Source organism: Gopherus flavomarginatus, chromosome 10, assembly GCF_025201925.1.
Source record: "Gopherus flavomarginatus isolate rGopFla2 chromosome 10, rGopFla2.mat.asm, whole genome shotgun sequence".
NCBI lineage: Eukaryota > Metazoa > Chordata > Testudines > Testudinidae > Gopherus > Gopherus flavomarginatus.
The window spans coordinates 13,835,369-13,855,250 of NC_066626.1; the positions used below are offsets into that span (position 1 = coordinate 13,835,369).

The following is a 19,882-nucleotide window of genomic DNA, read 5'->3' on the forward strand; positions in this document are numbered from 1 at the left end:
TACTAAAGAGCAATGAAAAAAGAGGTGCATTTGGGTTAGAATGATCACACAGCTTTGATTTCATTGTTTTTCCTTGGTTAAGGTTAATAATAGAAGGATCTTTCTTTTTGTGCCGAATCATGTAACTATGCTGAGGTACTTCTGCGTATGGACTAAACTTGGATTTCCTCCTAGATACAGGCTTTACATGGCAACACACGGCTATCTTGAAAAGATAATGCTACAATATGACAGCAGTTTTTTGACCTCTTTAGCTCTGCTTTTTCTATTACTCTTTACCCTGTAACATGGCATAACTGAGTCACTTCATTCTCAGGGCCATGCTTCCCACCATGAGCTCTTACATTTCCTCTTAAGATCTAGGGCATGTAAAGTGGAAGGAAGAGGAACAGCTGTATTAGCTATTATTCCTACAAAGGGTGAGGCAGGTACAGTGCCCCCAGGGAATGCTAGTGAGACCAGGCTTTCTAACACTGGTTATTGTACCTGTTCCACAGCTGCAGGCTTTTTCTCCTCTAACTACTGTCCTGCAGCTATAAGGTGGTGTGGGGAAGAGGCAGATGTCACGGCCACACTCAGACATGCCCATGGTTCACTGCAGGTACAACTATCCAAATTACGGCTGATGAATTATGTGGGGGGAAAGAGGTTTCCTGCGTGCCCCATAGCATGACTAATAACCTTAATTTCTCTCTATGTTGGCAGATTTGTCACCTGTGACATACAATAGCAAACCGAATAAGAGAAACACCAAAATTTGAGTTGATGCCTATAATAGAAAGCAATCATAGCTGGCTGCGGGAGCCTTATGCGCATGTGTGTTTTCTCTCAGTGGTGGTCTTGTTAACAGACATCTTATAGTGCGTTATATACATCAAAATATGACGCTGTTCTGTTTGAATTGTGTTTGAATTCTGTTAGCTGGATGATTTGCTAACGGAATACTGAACGGGGAGAAAATAGCGTTTACAATAAACCCTTGGTCCTGGCTTGATTAGTAATTTTGACCTACTACACTGAAAGTCTGTCTTTTATAGTCTGTAGTAGGATTTTTGTACCTAAACTACATATTTTTTATACTTGCTAGCATATATTTTTTTTCTATATCAGCAATGTGACATGATATTGGTGAACTCAAGTGCAGACCTTGTGTGCCGGTTTTATCGGTATATTTGTTTGTATTTAACTTGTAATAATCTGTTAGAACTTTTCCATTTGGAATCAACATGCTTTTTCTTCCCTGGTGGCGTGATTGCAATTAAACGTTACAAAGCCAAATTCTGGCTGTTGTGATAGCTATCAGGGTATGAGCAGCAAAACATTTAACAAGGGCTGTGGTTTATTTAACCTATCATTCTCTCTTACTTTGCATGTTGAATGTAGCAGCTTGTGATTCTGAATCCATCTGCCTTTGATGTAATTCTTGAATCTTTTCTGTATTTTTCTTAGCTGAAATTGCATATTAGTAAGAAGGTGGAAAAACTCTCCAGCTAATGCATCCAGTTAGTTAAGAATCAAGTCACACATTTTATTTACTTAAACCATCTGTGCTTGTTTTACCAGTAATATATTTGGTCTGCGCCCTGTGGACTATGCAGAAACTGCAAAGATGAAGTCTGTGCTAATGCTACCGATGAAGAACGAATCATATTCATTTAGTCAATGTTCAGAAGTAAGTGTTTCTAAAAATCAAATCCACCTTGTGAGCCCTGAACACTTTGGACCTAGGGTAACTAGGGCATCTGGCTTTGCAGACAGGTTAAAAATGGGCAGGGAAAAATAGTGCCAGTCAAATTGGTAAAACGTTCCAACATTCCCAAGAAGATTTCTGTAACAAAAATGATATATCCAGAATGGGATATGAAGATTTTTATACACAAGACTGTGGGGTCATCTCTATAACTCAGAATGTTTCCCAAAACACTGACAAACTTTATTCCACATCTTGTGTTGTCTGCCTCTGTTGTTGTATACACACATCCAATAAAAAGATGCAGCTATTCTTTGCTCTAAATGCTTTTACATACTGGAATAGCCTATTATATTTTTAAAGTATCTCTGTTCACCCAATAATTAAGATGTTTTCAACTGCTGGGTTAATACACCTCTTTACAGTCTTCTGCCAGAGACCTTTCAGTTTCTCGCAGCTGGAGAAAACTAATTGGCCTCACCGTGCGCCTTAACAATCACAAATGTAAGACTGTGCGTAGGCGGTGGTCTTATTCACACAAATGCCCCTTTTCCCTGCTAGAGGAATATATAGAAGCTTTAGTGTAAATGAAAATCAGACCTTACATACATATTTCTCTATATACCCATAAAATGTAATCAAAATTTTTACTTTGCATTGTTTAGAATGCTCTGCAAGACCTTTGGGGCTGGTGCCTCTTAGGACAAACTGACTTTGTGGCTGTCGTTGATATTGTCTTTGTAGAACAGTTTCAACTCTTAGTGCCTCATTACAGTAAAATTTGTATACCATTTGTAAGCTAATCTGTGAACATTTATTCATATGTTTTATGTCTTGTGTGCATACAGTGGAGTCGCATCACAGGCAATTTAACTTACGTGTTTTTAACTATACACGCTTGGCAAAACAAAGAGAAAAATAACAATTTAAATACTGTACCTGTAGCGCGGGCGATTCCTCCCATCATTCCACTCAACGAGCATTTGACTATACGTGATTTTCGCCTTATGCGCTGACTTTAGAACCTAACCCCTGCATGAGATGCAACTCCCCTGTATATAAAAACATAGCACGGTAGCACACAGAGGGCCTGGTGGGGGGGTGAGGGGAGGAGCTGTGTTGTGCTAGACGCTATAAACTAAGGGTGATTTTAAAATCTTTACCCTTTAACACCCCAGTTTAAACCATTCAGAACACATTGCTTTAAAATGTTCTTCAGTTGATTAATACTCAATAATTGCTATTAGTAGGGCAGAAAAATCGATTTCTCTAAATTTGAAAGTATCCGCTTTCACTATGTGGTGAGTTTCTTGTCACATTACTGTGATCTGTGGAAGTTAGGCCTGTACTACAATTCCCAAACAACGCTGCATCTTCATCAGCCCATTTGCTGAAAGCGGTTACTGGTTCCAAAAGGTCCCCAAGACCGAACTTTTAGTTAATTGAAAATTGCTGTGGTACGTTACATAAATTAAAGTATCTGCAATGCCCTCTAGAGCTAGTTTGTTACATATAGATTTATGTATGTGTCCTGTAAGGTGCCATGAATTATTCATTTCAAAGGTTTATACTTTATTAAATAGATTAGTTGTTTTCTTTAAGTTCCCAAACATTCAGTTTAGGAAGGACTTAGCACTTTTTCCTCTTGTCGTCACACAGCAAGCGAGCCCAGGCTGCCCTAGAGAAGGACCTGTTGCTCTACTGGGAAGCAGCCTCAATTCAGAGCAACAAAAATCACTGAACAAACTCGCAACAGTTCTGAAGGCTAGAAAATGTGTTGAGTTTAACAGCACAGGTTAGTGAGCCCACATTGGAATGTCTCTTAGATATGTTTTAATGCTCACTTTGTACAAGGGTTATACATTTTAGCTATCGAGATGTTTACTGCATAAGGTTTTGTAGATTGAAATAAAACTTCAGGTTCCAAGAATGATATAGTATTTATGCCTCTAGTAGGACTGAAGCAATATAAAGTTTCACATCTATTAGCCCACAGCCTATGGGTACTCTTTCTGAAGAGAGAGAAGCCTCTGCTGCAAGAGGAGATGTGAACTTGCTGGCAGCAGAAATGAGTTGGTTAGAAACTTGTCCTTTAAAAGGAACCAACTACCAGGATTCTAACTCTGAGTTCCCAGCTTTCTAGTGCAAGACAGGCAGAATTCACTAAACTCTTACTTACATTTTGCCCCAGCTGCATTGCTAGCAGGGTACCATGTCATTTGAGGTGGTAGTGTAGCCCTCCTCAGCTTACTTGCTGCTCTTGGAACCTTTCACTCAGTTCCTTTTGGTGAAGGTGCGCCTGCAGGAGCTCTGTGTGACTGTCAGTCACTGGCTTGGCTGTTTTTTAACCATGTCTTCGAACATCTGATATCCTTCTCCAATACCAGTCCTTCCCTTCTAGTTAGAACCATGAACAACATTTCTGTTCATGGAGCTGTTTGCCTTGGGTGCTTGTTGCCTGCTGTTTTGTCTCTGGGGTTTTTGGTTTTTCTGTTGCATTTCAGCACCAGTGTGGCTGGTGTTCTGCCACTTACTTTATACTTAGCACCCTGTTATTGCTCCTGTCGTTCTGATGCCTCAGCACTATAGCTCTAATGTTTGCCATGCTTCGGAACCTGTCTTGGTACTCCCAGGCTGGGGCCTGGGGAGTTCTGCACTTGTTCTGATTCCTCAGCTCCTGGCATTTCTGGCACTTTGCTGAATTTTTTCATCTTCTGTTTTTTTTCTTTTTTGTTTTTGCATCATTTCTGTTACATGACACCTAACATGGAGGAAGGACAGGAGACAGCAAAGCTGCTTCACTCTTGTTAGTATTGCAGGGTCATGTCTATAGCACATGAGGTAGCAAATATGGTTATCTTCCTTGGACTTTACTTCAAGTCTGCACACCCAGGGAAACTCCTATCAATCTGCATGAAGGCAGCCTGGTAAACCTGCTGGCTTAGGACTCTGTTTTTGTCTTGTTTGTGTTGGTGCTACCTGCATTGGTGCAGACCAAGCTCCCCTCTCCCGAGCCCATCGTTAGTGGGATGGCCTCATCAGAGTGCTTGAAACCACCACCTTCAAAGCTGAGGCCACAGTTGGGGCTACTCTGTTTGGAGTCACTGGGTATCCAGGACTAGCTTCAGATGCTTGGGCTGCTGAAAAGTAGTGGTGAGAAGGGCTCAAGAAGGAGCCAGCAGCATCTCAGCATGCTGTTGTTAAAGTCTCTAACTCCAGGCAGCTGATGTTACTCTCCTTTCTCATTTAAAAGGAGAAAAAAAATTCTTAACATTTTTGGTTGTGGCCCTAGAGTTGCTACCTGTTGCACTTTTACTTCTTTACTTGAGACATCTCTTGAGCTTTATTACACTTTTGGAGTGAGAATCCTACACAGGTGGTATCTTGAGAGAACGGCAACTTACGGATCTGCAAAAATAATGAGGAGTCCTTGTGGCACTTTAGAGACTAACACATTTATTTGAGCATAAGCTTTTGTGGGCTAGAATCCACTTCATCAGATGCATGGAGTGGAAAATAGAGTAGCAGGTATAAATACACAGCACATGTAAAGATGGGAGTTGCCTTACCAAGTGGGAGGTCAGTCTAACAAGACAATTCAATTAACATTAGGATACCAAGGGAGGAAAAATCTCTTTTGTATTGGTAATGAGAGTGGCTGATAGTATTGTGATGAGTTCTTTTACCTGCCATCTAGCCTCGGAGTTTCAAGTTCATCTTTACTAAGTCCATGATGAATAGTTAATTTGTTGGGTGTGGGTTTTTTAGACATTCTTTTAATCCCTTTTATTGATCGGCTTATTCCTCTTGAGAGCTTTGCCACCCATGCAGTGTAGAACTGACTGAAAGATTCTCAGGCTGTAGTTAAGCTGATCATATGTAATGGAAATGCTTAGAAAGGGCCTAACTCATGCTCCACCTAACTACTGTTGCATGCAGGGCCTGAAAATGTCGAGCTGAGGAAATTCCACCTGTCTTGCATTAAGGTACTAACACCCAGTACAGAGAATCCTATTGCAGTTATACATTTGGAGGAGAAGCAGGTTTATAGATTAGTAATGCTTCCTTCTCTTATAAACTACAAGGCTATACTTACAACAACTAAAAGATGCCTTTTCACTGCAGATAGAAATGTTGTGGGTTTTCAGGTATAACACCCACTTGCACAAGTTTATAAAGAGAAGATTTTAATTGCAGCAAATGAAAACAGATTTTGAGTTTGGAGAAGAACGTCTGCTTATAAATGGGGAGGAAATAGTTCGTAAATTGGGCGTGACTGGATTTGTAACAAGTCTTATAGATCTGGTTATTTTAGATTTGTAGGCTTTCTTACATGTGTAACTTTTTCCTCTAGTGACTCACGTCATTATCCCTGATGATCCAATGCGAAGTACTATCAAAGGGATGCTGGCCATTCTGGCTGGATGTTGGGTCCTGAAATTTGAGTGTAAGTATTGAAATAGATGGAATGTTTATTTTTCAAACAAATGTATAGTTTTGACTTGAGGATTAGTATTACCTGAGAACTTTCCATTCCTGTTTCAGAAACTTGTTTCAAATATGGATATTGGCTTAACCTAAACTATGGGGCTTCTAAAATTTTGAGTGGCAAGAATTTGATTAAATGTAATTACTCCATCTGTGGAAAATGTGTAATGCATCCAGAGAGAGAGTCATCCCCCAAATGTAAGGAGGGGATGAATTTGTTTACCGCTCAGCATGTTAGCAATAGGGCTGGAATGTTCAAGGTAAATGTTCCGATGTATGTGTTTAGTATTAAGTTTAAACATTTTAAATGGCTGTCGAGAAGGGCTGAATTGGTATAGTAGAATAAAACTGCCTGATAGGGAGAAAAGACAGGATGGCTAGTTACCAGCAAAACCCAGTCAAGCTTATGGCCTCATCCTTGTATTCCTTATGATTTTCATAGCTCCCACAGAAGTCAAAATGGAAAATTTTGGTTGCTTTAGGGTTACGGGGTCAGTGCTTGTTAGTAATGTATAAAGCGGTAGTTATACTATCCAATACACCTCTGCATTCAAGGACTTATATGTTCCATCTAACAAAACAGTAACTTAAATGAAAGGGCAGATGAACAAATATCTATATAGTATACAACTGAAGGCATTTTTTAAGTCTTCCCTTACACAGTTCATCAATAGTTATTTTACAGTATGTTCCTTTCTTAACAGTTGTTCTCTGTATATCTTGAGGGCTGACTTTATTAATTCCCTTTCTAATTTATTTCTCTTAACACTTTGTTCTCTTCTTGTATTGTGAAAGCCCTCCTTGTTCCCCTTGACTTCTCTGGGGCAGGAATCCAAACCCAGTCCTTTATTCCGGTGTGTTTTTAATTTATAATTAACTCGTGTGCAGTTAGTTTATCAATGGAGAATTCATAGAGAACTTTCTTCAAGTGGTTTCAGGAGTGTCTTGAATGATTAAATATTGGATATGAAAACTCATCTTTATTCAATAGGGGCTCTTCAAATAACTTAGCTGCCTAAATTTTTCAAACGGACTATTGGTTTTGGGTGCCCAGCTTAAAGGGGCCTGATTTTTTTTCTAAAATGCTGAGCATGAGGCCCCTTTAAGGTGTCCCAAGTTGGGCAGCCAAAATCACTAGTCACTTTGGTGTCAAGTATCAGAGGGTAGCCGTGTTAGTCTGGATCTGTAAAAGCAGCAAAGAATCCTGTGGCACCTTATAGACTAACAGACGTTTTGGAGCATGAGCTTTCGTGGGTGAATACATGCATCTGAGGAAGTGGGTATTCACCCACGAAAGCTCATGCTCCAAAACGTCTGTTAGTCTATAAGGTGCCACAGGATTCTTTGCTGCTTTAGTCACTTTGGAAAACTTGGTCCATCTGCTTCTAATGTCCATGTAACTTCCTAACATCCACTTGATGTCTTCTCTGGTCTTTTCAAATGGCGCATTGGTTAAATTCCCCTTGGATACTTTTGATATCACTTAATTAAAACAGCTTATGTTCATCCCCCTTATCTATAGGTAATTCAAAAAAAAGGGTCTTCAAGGAGTCTTGGTACTGCAATCTGTCACAAGTATGAATAGCTTCTCATTGACTCCCCCTGACGAGCTGATAAATGCCCAAATCTACAGGTTGATTTGGGTATCCAGGTCTAGCTTCAGATACTTGGGCTGCTGAAAAGTAGTGGGGAATTGTGGGACAGTTATGGTATTGTAGCTGTCTAGCTGCTTAGAGGTTACACATGGGCAGGAAGATAAAACCTCTCTCTGGCTGTGGGTAACACATTTCTGAGGGGTTAGGAGCCAGGCCTGGGTTTGCACAGAGTGCGTATGGGATGTCTTCAGTTATTAGAATTGTGTTTCACTGAGAATATTTAAATCTAACGTTGCTGTGGTAGATCTTGACTTTATCAAAGCTATATACAGGCTGTTCAGGAGGCTTGTTAATTTTCCAGGTTAAGTATTCTCCTCTTCTCCATCTCAATATTTTACTGGTCAAACAATACAGAAACTAATACATAATGATGTTCTAGTACAGGATTATCTCTCTCTTCAATTGAGCACTAGGGAGAAGATGGATTTTTCTTGCAGAGGTGAGATTGAACGTTTGTGAGAGAATTTAGTTGTTTTTTAACTTTGGAAACATAACAGAAAAAAGTAAACGCGGTCTGTACAGAAATCTTTATTCCATGTACATTTTAATACACTTCTTTGTTTTCTGTTGAGCTTTATTTAATGTGGTGTTAAAGCACTGATTTAGTATACTCCTGGGTGCTAATGCTTTTAGCTTAGTAAGCAACGTACTTTTTAAAAGCAAGTGCTTCTCCTCCCTACTGGGAAATGTTAGTAATAACTCACGGGGTCTGATGCAGCTAAGTGCCTATAATTAACAACACCATTCCATCTGCTCCCACCAGTTTGTTGTTGGTCTTCTTCAGAGTCATTACAAGTTAAAGATTTTTATAACAAATAATTGGATGCCTGCTGATGAAACATTTGTCTAGGAAAAAGGGTTTTACTTTGCTCTGCTTTTCGTACTCTCTCCTTATTTGTCATTGCTTTGGGAGCTTGTGCTTAGTAATTGGTTACATCCACTTAGATGAGACATTAAAAATAAACTTTTAAAAAGTGTGCCCTTACTCTACTGTATTTCTCTTGACCATGTATCTCTATCAAAGCCATTACTAATAAATTAGACATAAGAAATGTTTGTTTGCTTAAATTTTTAAGCCAGGAATTCAAACTTGGGGTCCACTTCTTTCTATTAATCCAGTGAGTTTTGATCCAGTATTTCACTTGTGAAAATATTCACATTGTGGCACATGTTAAAATTGTTCTCCAAGTATGTTCTCTAAAGGAAATTTGCATTTATGGCCTAGACAGTTTGTTCATGTCACAAAAAAGACACCAGCTTTGTACTTTGCAAAAAATATTTTAATAAAAATATGTATTTTTCTGTATGAACGCCTCCTTTACAGCAGCTTTTCATATCTTGTGTAATAAAAGCTGTCTCCTTTCTCATCTGCCTGAATTATTGTATATCATCAGGCCGTATTTGAGATTGTATATTTATTTTAGAATTATGTGTAATCTCCCTATATATTTGCTTGTTTACTAACGAGCTGAATTTGGAACATTCTGGTGGAAGTGCACTACTCTTACCTGGGCTAGGCACAAGGCCTGCTACTAGTATAGATGGTGCAGAAACCTCCACAGCTATTTGAATTCCCTTTTGGCTCTCACTGGAGGCTGATGATGTAAGAGTGGTAATACTGCAAAAAGGTACCTTCAGAGAGGAAAGATTTCATAGTACCTATTGCCAGTTGCTTATTGTCTATACATTTTATATATACTTAACACACTGTTGGCAATATCTCAATTTTCAAAGCAGCATAAAAATCAATTGAGACACCATTGTCATCCTGCTCCTTGCCCTTGGCCATATCTTTCATTGCTTTCATTATTTTATTGCCTTCATTATTTCTGGGACTATAATAGAATGGGAAGTAGCATATCATCATCCTCCAGCAAGTATGCTGAGATTAAGTTTAAGTTTCAAGTATTACTGAATTTAATCTTTTTTTTCCTAAATCAGAGTACAGTTTAAAAAAAAAAAAAAAAAGCTTGACTATTTTTCATTCCTCATTTAAACAGATGACAATCCTGATACATGTTCTTGTTATAATGGATACTGGGAATGTCAGAATAAATGCATTCAAGAAATGCTTTCATGTCAGTGCACAGATCAGGAATATGTAGCTTTAACTACACCACTCCAATCTCTACCTTGCTTCACAAAAATATGTAATTAAGGAGTTTGTAAAACTAATAATGAAAAATGGTTTCAGAAACCTTTTTATATTTTTTCAGTTTAGAATCTCATCTCATGTTTCTCTTCCAAGGTACTCTGGATACCAGTAAGACTATTATGCTTAAGGCACAGGCCAACAGCTTTGTCAGATTCTGTTAACTGCAAAGGCTGCTTTCGGTCCAGAATTCCTACTTTCTTTCCTCAGTCAATTCACCTAATTAGTTTCTGCTCTATCTGCATAGGGACCCCTGTATTTCCATTTCCAACATCCCCATCTACAGGCAAGTGAACATTTGCCATTGCTGCCACAGCTAGACCCTGGGCCCTTTGATACTAATATGGCTGTTCAATAGCAGCAATAAAGATAAAACATCACTCAACCTTTTAGAAAGTTTTTTAGGATGGTGGTAGTATTCTAAAAGATTTAGGAACAAATTCTGTGCTTAGTTGTACCTAATGTAAATCCTGCATAACTCCATTACGATCAGTGCAGTAATATAGGGCTTATACCACTGTAACAGTGGGTGAATACAACCGTACTCGTGTAAATAGCCCTGGCTAATGCAAATAGCTTCACTAAAATCAATAGCATTGTTCAGGTGAGTAAGGATTAGAGGATTGTGTCCTCATCTTGTGAAATTTACAAATTGCAGTTTCTTAATTTCCATGGCCTGGGAGATATATGACTATGACAAGGTAGTAATAAAGGTAAATTAGTGCCAGCATTCAGGCAGATAGTGCACTGGGAATTTGTGTTGCTTGCCCCCAAATGTGTTGTGTGACGGGTTGTGGGAAGACTAGAGGCAGAAATCGTTCAGGGTAAGCAAGAGGAACAGTGTGAGCAGCAACTCCTATATGAAAGAAGTCAGTCGCCTCATATCCCAAATGTGGTGACGTTAACGCACAAGCTTACAACTTCTAATGTTTAATGTTTATACTGCAATAGTGCCTGGATACCTGCTCAGGGCCCCATATGCTAGACACTGTACACACAAACAAAAGTGTCTGTGCCACAGAGAGCTTAAAATTGAAATAAGGGGAGGGTATTAAAAAGACTACTTTTTGAATGGAATGGATTTATATCTTTAAACACTGGTTATCTCTAAGATGAACAATTTAAAAAACTTTTTTTTTTTAATAAGAGCAGTCGTGCTTCAACTTGATCCTTCATCAGACAGATACTGAAAATGGCTTACTAAGGAATGCACACCCTGGTGTGGGGTCCTTTACCCCCCGGGTATGAGTCCAATCCCTTTGAAGTGTGAGGAAATACACATTCTTGTTGGTATTGCTACTGTTTTGGGGTAGCTGATCCAACAAACTTTAGTCACAGCAGTTATGGTCATCAGTTTAATGACAAGGATGTTCCCCAGCACAGATTGAAAAAAACCTGTTAAATGAATATACCTGCCCACTCCCAGAATTGGCAAGTCTATAACTTTCATTGATGGTAGAAATGCAGAATGTATCAAGATTTTGTATAGCGGATCAGTCCATTGTAAGCATTGGCTTATTTTAAATCTGTTCATAAGTTAATAAGGGTATGTAAACATGAAAACTGTTTGTTTATTTTCAAACTTATATACAGTAGAGCCAGTTTGAGGAGGAAAAAACAAAACAGAAGAGGGCACTTGTGTGCCTCATGCAGAATCTATAGTTTTCACAAGGGGGGAATTTAGTCTATATAATAGTACATAGAGCAGTATAAACAAGTCATGAAATTTTAGTTTGTACTGACTTTGCTAATGCTTTTTATGTAGCCTGTTGTAGAACTAGGTAAATATCTAGATGAGTTGACGTACCCCTTGGAAGACCTCTGTGTACCCTCAGAGATACGTGTACCCTGGCTTGAGAACCACTGGTATATAGGATGCCTCTGTGCTAGGTGCTGTACATAAAACAGACACAGTTCTGCCCCAAAGTTTAGAATCCAAGTCCCCTGTCTCTTGTATTGAGATGATAGGCTCTTTAAGAGTAGAAATCGTCTTTCTGTGTAATTTGTACTGTGTCTACGACAGTGGGGCTCTGTTTTGTAATTGGTGCTTCTAGGTGCTATCACAAATCAGTTGCTGCTGTTATAATGCCCTCAGAGGTGCAGCCTTCCCTAGAATAATGTTTTCAGTTCTAATCATCCTAGTTAAAAAAGGATATAGCAGAAACAGTGGTCTAGAGACTTGGGAAGAAAAGATTGAGACTTACAGAACAGACAAATGAGAAGGGGTATGATACAAGTAAACATAATTAACGATATGGAAAAGGTATTTGGAGCCTTTCTGTTAACTTTTCTCATATTAGAATCTGAGGATATTCAATTGAGCTAATTGACGCAAAACAGAAAAGAAGCAAATACAAAGTATATGACTAACCTGTGAAACTCATGGTCACAATATATCAGTAAGGCCAAGAAGTAAGTAACTTTAGAAATACTTATGGAGGACAATGTCCACAGTTAGTATTTAGCTTATATGCTAAATCAGTGATTCCCAAACTGGGGTTTGCGAAATGTTATAGAGGGTTCTCGGGGAAAAAATGCCCTAATGGCGGACAAAGCTGTCCTTAGGGATCCCGGGCAGCATGGGGTCAGCAGCCCAGAGCCCCTAGACTGCCAAGAGCTAAGCAGATCAAAGCAAGCGTATCTATCACACTGAAGAGATTTAAACTTCAAGACTCCTTATAAGAAACGAAAGGGAAGTGAATATATTTTGCTGTTTTTAAAATTAAATAGGCAGCTAGTATTGTTTTTAAAATTATTCTGAAGAACAAGTTTAAGCTTTTTTGTAACATGTGCTGTTTCCCTGGACTGCTCAAGACCTGAATGCTTGTGTAGGAGGAACTCTTTTGAGTGAGACCTTGGAAAAGTGAGATCTTGGCAGAGTGTTGCCGTTTTCATAATGTAATAAAAATACTGTAGTGATAAATAATTAATAAATAGTGTGTAATAAGCATGTCATAAAAACAAATTTTATATTTCCGAGATCACTGTTTTTATAATTTATACTCAAATACAGGAGAAAATCCCTGGAAATATTCATTTTTAAGAGAGGGGTTGCGAGACTTGATGTGCTAGTGAAAGGGGTTCACAAGCTGCTGAAGTTTGGGAACCACTGTGCTAAAGCAAAAAAAGTTTACAATTTTCTTTTATTCTCACAGAAACTTCCCCTGTGGGCAAATTATTCCATAATTATTTGTATTAGGGTTTCTTGCACCTTCCTCTGAAGCATCTGGTCCTTAACACTGCCAGACAGGATACTAAAACTACTAAACCACTTCTTTGATCAAGTATGGCAAATTTAATACATCTCTCACTTCCTTATACTTTCTTGTCTCTCTGCTGTTATCCTGTGTGTATTGTCTGGTCTTTTCCAAGCTGTGCTGTTTCCTTACCACCTATTAGTTATGCTGTTTGACAGTAAAATGACATCTAGGATTTAGAAGTTTGAAGCATCAGCTGACATTCCTGTATTGCTGAGGATTGTAGTAATTTTCACATTGCTTCCCATACATGGACAGGAACAAGGTACAGGGGGTTAGAGAAGAAACTGGATGAAAGCTGTTCAAAAAGCATCTCAGCACATGTGGTTCTGGAAAACTGTCTAGCCGTGAGTTGGTGTCGAATATTACAAGACCAATTAACTTAGAACAAGTTCTGCTCCAGCATCCTTGTAGGATAGACTTTCTCAAGTAGTGGGAGCCTACAGTCGTATTATCACAAAGATCACTCCAAGGAGTGGTGTATAACCCTAGTGAAGTCAACTCACGTAAAATGTCTGCATTTTAAAGATTGTTTCATCCATGCACCAATAACTTATGCCCAAGACTTTTTTTCTATATCTGTAAGTGAACCATGTACATTGTGTGATTTCTGATGAAGTGGAGGTTAAAATGAACGAGATGAAAAGTCTTCAGAGAAACATTTATTAGTAGAGTGTGTGCGTGTGTGTATGTGTTACTTTTAAAAAAAATACGAAGCACTAATTCCTGTAACATTTCTAACTCTGTGTTGGAGCTTAGTGAAAATGAGATGGTTAAGATCAGTATCGTCGTCACTATCTTGGTTCAATGTTCTCATGGCAGTTAAAAATTAAACCATTTCAATGACTGCAATTAAATTTTACTGAAAGGATTTATCAGTGGAGTTGGCTGCATGAAATGGGAAGACATGTATGCAGACAAGATTTAATGTACTTTGCATTTTCTGCTAAAATAGATGCCTTTTACCAACATTAGTCACTTTCACGATTTAAAGTTCAGTTGTCCTCAGGAAGGTAACTCTGTAAAAAGATAACTTAGTGTTCCGTATTCATTCTGCTTCCTCTGTTGCTCTCATCAAATTTGCTTTGTTTACCACTGCCAGCACTACGAGCTCAAATTGTCATTTGAAAATCAAGTTGTGATTAATGTAGCCTTATAAAGCCTCACCTTCCTTAGCAAGGATCCTGAAATTTGAACTTTGCTGGCAGATTGACTGATGGAGAACAGGCTTTATGCTATTCTGCGTCATGCAACAGGTATACTGGTGCTACACTGCAGGCAACAGCCCAGATTTGTTGGTAACCCAAACAGAAAATGTGCAGTTGTCATTCTGTTTTTCTGACCAAAGCCACTCTGAAAAATATAAACTGATACTTAAACGTTAGCAGCCTGGTATTTTTTCAGAGGTGCTGAGCACATGCAACTTTCATTTACTTCATTGGAGTTGTGGGTGTGGAGCACCTCTGAAAATTGAGACATATATATTTTAATTTGCATTATAAATATAGGAACTTTTAATGTAGTTTTTATATAAAAAGTGAAAACAGTACATTTGTGGTGATCTGTAGATAATGCAGGGACCAGTCCTGTTTTCAGAGCTAGGTCAGGTAGTACATTTCTCCTTTTAATTATAAATAATACACATTAACATCCGTGCATTCTTGAGAGGAGGAAAAAAACCAACCTTAAGGTGAAGTCCTATTGGGATTCTCTTCTGTTTATGTGCAGTGGTATCAACGTAAGGGCTGTGGTTAGTGCTTCAGTTATGAGAACCTTTGAAATATTTTGTCAATATTTACTGCTCTGATTTCCAATAAATACATGATTTCTTTCTTTTCCAGAATATAAGGGTCTTTGGTACTTTTTAAAAATTTTGTACAGGTTCATGTTAATTTCCCACAACGGAATTGAGCAGAACACCCACAGATTCAGGCTGGCATGCATAGAAGAGAGGGGAAAAAATGTAAAAAACATAGTGTTGTGGGCATTTAGACTAGGCTTGTAGAATTTTTGACTTCCGCATATACGGGAGTCTCTATTTGCAATCAAATATATAAGCACAACTTGCCTCATCAAATTATCATTTGCTTTCATGTAAACAAATAGCTTAGTGACTTTTTTATTTATAACTTGTTTTAAAATTCAAAAACCAGAACAAAAATAAAATCAAATTGACCAGTGGCCTGTTGGCAGCACAGCTGGGCTTTCAAGCTCCCTGGGGTTGGCACAAGCAGGAAGATCTCTCTCTTTTAAGGTTCAGTACTGCCACCCATCACCATAGCAACGTCCTTCATAGACTTCATGGAATCTCTGGCTCTTCTCCCTTTTGGGGCTAAAAACTGTAAGTAGGGTTGGGTTTTTGTTGTCTTGGCTGAGTATTGGTTTTGTTGGTTTCAGATTTTAGGAATGGGGGACCTGTGTATAATGGAGTGTCGATGTTGTGAGTACTACTGAATCCTGGCACCTTTTGATGGCTGTTAACAGGTTTTATTGAACTTCTTTCCAAAGCAGCTTCACAAATGTGTATTCACGTAGCAGTCACACTTCTGCACCTTTAAAATACTACTTAAATGCAAATAAATTGGTGAACCTGAAAGGGAAAAGCCCAAGTTAAGGCATTCTGATGTTTCTGTTCTGATTTCAAACATCAACTACAAATGACCTGTTCCTGATCATTTTCATTAAAACAGGAGTGAAATGTGAATCCTTGTATCAGTAATGCAATACAGAGTCAGCTTTTTATGAGGTTTATATCCAGCCCAGGTGAGGCACTTGCTGTCATCTGATGGCTGTTAGTTGGCCTCCAAGATAAGGTTATTTAAGGGGCCAAAGATCAGCAAAGCGGTAGTTAATTTTAAGATGTCTGTTAATGACACTTCAGAGTTCATGCCCAATGGGAGTGGTGGGAGATGGAGTTCATACTTGTGTGTCATTGTTTCAGGCAGCTTGAAGACCTGATGCAGTTTTGTCTGTCTGATTTGTATTTGGAAGGTTATCTATGCAATCGTGAGAACTATGCATGGTGGTCGGCTTTTTTCTAATTTAAATGAAAGCTTAGATTCTGCACCATGAGTGTTAAGCAGAGTCACTTAAATATGTAAAGCGGGCCCAGTGTATGCTGTGGATGGAATGTTTGACACCACTGACCTACAGTATACTGTGCCATGCCTATTCCGTCTAGGAGAAGGATTTCATTTTCCAGGGGCATCAAACCATCATCTTTCAGAAGCACTTCTATAAACTCACTTTAAAGAGATTCTTAGAAATTAGCTGAAGTATAATCTCTTAATTTTTGATGTTGCAAGGATTCCTACATGTTTAATTTAAATAATCCCTTTGACTTCAATGTAACTATTCACAGTACGTAAAATTAAGCACACGTAATTCTTTGTTGAAATGCGACCTGAATATATGAAGTAATCCTGGGAGTTGGCAATAACAATGCTTTGCTTTGTTGCCTTGACATGTGCCTTAATTCCAGGGGTGAAGGCATCTTTGCAAAGCAGAAGTCGTGAGCAAGAGGAGAAGTATGAAATCTGTGGTGGCCCACGAAGAGGCAGACTCAACCAAGAACAGCTGGTAGCTATCTGATTTTTTTGAGAACAATCTTTTATACCACTGCCCTCTGCTACATGCGTGGATAAGAGATTTAATACTTCAGTGTGCACTTATTCAGGTGTTTGTGTGAGAGGTGATTGAATTTACTGTTAAAGATTGTCACAAACTGTTAATGGATATCTGATGTATATTCCCATAAACCTTGCCAAAGCTTCAGACGGAAGTCTGTCTCGTTATGCAAGAAGTTGCATGAAACACAAAGGCTGAAGTTTCCTCTAGGATTCTCCAGTTCAGTTTCAGTTGCTACTTGGAATCACTCCCATCTAAAAGGAAGGAAAAATATTGTAATTATTTTTCATTCAGTCTTGGTTCATCCTATCTTTTTAACTAACATCTCCTGATTTAAATGGACTGGTGGTGTGATGTAATTTTATCACTTGTATTGTTGTAGCACCAAGCAGCCCTAATCAAGGACCAGGGCCCTATTGTGGTAGGCACTGTTTTAACAGAGCAAACAGGTGTTCCTTGCCCCAAGGAGCTTACAGTCTAAATAAATGCTTTCAAAGAGTAGCTTTGAGTGGTTGGAAACATATATTGAGGTTTCTAGAAACTGGCATAGTAACTTGTTGCACAATTTAGCCCATATTTTCTGATGCACTTATTGAGCTAATGCTTGTTCCTTTGGCTTCCCAATCATATGCTGAGCTGCGGATCCCTGTACTTATTCTATTTCTTGTTTTCTTTTTTCTTAGCTGCCTAAGTTGTTTGATGGTTGCTACTTCTATTTTTTGGGAACTTTCAACCACCACCAGAAGAGTGACCTCATAGAGCTGGTTAAAGCAGCAGGAGGACAAATCCTCGTTAGGCAGCCAAAGCCAGATAGCGACGTGACACAGACTATCAACACAGTGGCATACCATGCCGAACCTGGGTCTGATCAGTGTTTCTGCACACAATACGTTATCTATGATGTGTCTTCTAAATACAACCCAGATAAAATTCGCCAAGGCAAAGTCTGGATGGCCCCCTCCAGCTGGCTCATAGACTGTGTGATGTCATTTCAGCTGTTACCTATTACAAAGTGAATATCCCAGTAGCATGAACAGGTTTCTCAAATCACCGCCAAGCCTCTTGAGCAGTTGGAACACACTGCTAGGCAGTCTAGAATCAAAGGGTAAACCCCCTCGTCATTATTCACACTTAAAGCCTATTTAATGACTGGGAGACTCGCTGTGAATTGCTGAATTTTGTGAGTAAATGGACAAACAATGAAAAATGAGGATAATGCATCAGAAATGTACTCTCAATTCCTTTATTTGACACAGCTAATTTTCAGTTGTTATATCTCAGCATACTAATAATATATGTTCCATACAGTATTTTGTAATTTCTAATGAAGTCTTTGTAACACGAGACCTTTAGAACACCCTTGGTTGTTCAAACCTTCCCTTCAGAGGAGATGAGATCACTCTTTCTTGTGTGTGACGTATAAATTAACAGCGTTCTACCATAAGTGTCACATAGTCAGGTTTCCCTTTAAGGCCAAGAATTAAAAAATAGGACCCTAAAGTTAAATGCCTAAAACCATACTTCAGCATCTGCCTAATTTCACTGAGATATGAGGTAGCTATGTGCTCAGCACTTTTGAAAATTGGGCATATGCATAAATACAGATTTAGGAGTCTAACTTCAGACTTTGAAGTGGTATTTGCAAAACCACCTAAGTTTACTCGGACAAGTCCCATTAGACATTCAATAGGACTTGTGGTCTTAAATCACTTAGGCACCTTTGGAAAATCCCACCCCTATATTTAAAAATGAAACATTGAGTCATTATCAAAACTCATTCCACTTTCATATCTGTGCATATATAATTTAAAAAAATCCTAGCAAAATAGCATCTCATTTAAGGTGTGATTTTTTTTTTTTAAACAAAAGTCAGATTTAAAGAATCAGATTACAACTATATTCAGAATTGTTTTATCCATACGTACAAATAGTAATTGTATTACACATACTACTGCTATCATAGCCCCTTTAATGGGAAAACTGCGGCACCCACAAGCATAGAATCATGCCTTTTAGAAAATAGAGTTTTATTAAAAATGTATCCTGATTGCATTTGAGTGAAATTTGACATTTTACATACTTTGTTCTAATCACTGATTTTTACTGAATCCTTTCTTGCTTTCATAATTGACCACAGTTTGTTAATGCCTATAATCTCTCTCTCTTTCAATATATTTGAATGGCTTGTGAAGCTTTTCATCCTGTAGGTTGCATCAGGTATAAAATCACGACTTGGAGCTGTGTGATTGTAAAGATTGCTATGTGATGATAATGATGGCTGTGTGATGGGATTAAGCCTTTGTGTTCGCATTTTGTATTGCTTGTAATAAAACTTGTGGTGCCGATGACTTTAAAATAATTTATTATGCAAGTTTAGCTGCAGAATAAATATGAAGCTTGTACATAACTTAACAAGAATTTCAGAATTATTTGCATAAATTCCCGACACAGCAGCTGAGCGCAACAAAGATTCCGTCTGAGAGACTCTCTCTCTCTTCTAGGGGAAGGACAACTGATTTCTTTTCTATAGCTATTGTCACTGGGGATTGTAGGCCATTTCCATTATTCTCCGTGGAACTCTCTGTGGAGTGTTGCTTTCTTCACAGATAGTACAATGGGTACAATTTTCAAAAGCACCAAAGTGACTTTAGGAGCTGAAGACCTCAGGATGTAGATCTCTGGTTTACCCTGGGTAGCCTGCGAACTGTCACCTATACTAAAAGCAGGCCTCATGCAGTTGGCTGTGTGTGTGAGAGCATGCGCATAAATTTCACAGATTAACAGAATAACTGTTGCAAACTGCTGATTTTTGTGGATAAGCAAATGACTGAGTAAACACTACAGAGGGGAGTGTATATCAGTTTGTTAATTTATTTTGACACCTGTAGTTCAGTTAACACCGAAATATCAAATTTAAGTAATGTACTATGGTATACATCATAAAAATAAGACTCCTTCATTGCTGCTGTCATGGAGCACAGCTTTACACCAACAGGGATTTTAACCCTTTAAG

At 38.5% G+C, this 19,882-nt stretch overlaps 2 protein-coding genes across 2 annotated transcripts in view; one reads left to right on the top strand and one right to left on the bottom strand.

Moving 5' to 3' along the window:
- Positions 1 to 19,276, top strand: part of BARD1 (BRCA1 associated RING domain 1) — a 67,662-nt gene extending 48,386 nt beyond the window's left edge. The window contains exons 7-11 of the mRNA XM_050916130.1: positions 1,564 to 1,672; positions 3,350 to 3,485; positions 6,045 to 6,137; positions 16,724 to 16,821; positions 17,553 to 19,276. Of these exons, the coding sequence (XP_050772087.1) occupies positions 1,564 to 1,672; positions 3,350 to 3,485; positions 6,045 to 6,137; positions 16,724 to 16,821; positions 17,553 to 17,885 (769 nt within the window). The 3' untranslated portion in view covers positions 17,886 to 19,276. The remainder of the gene's footprint in view (positions 1 to 1,563; positions 1,673 to 3,349; positions 3,486 to 6,044; positions 6,138 to 16,723; positions 16,822 to 17,552) is intronic.
- Positions 16,793 to 19,882, bottom strand: part of VWC2L (von Willebrand factor C domain containing 2 like) — a 140,857-nt gene continuing 137,767 nt past the window's right edge. The window contains exon 4 of the mRNA XM_050916211.1: positions 16,793 to 17,123. Within this exon, the coding sequence (XP_050772168.1) occupies positions 17,104 to 17,123 (20 nt within the window). The 3' untranslated portion in view covers positions 16,793 to 17,103. The remainder of the gene's footprint in view (positions 17,124 to 19,882) is intronic.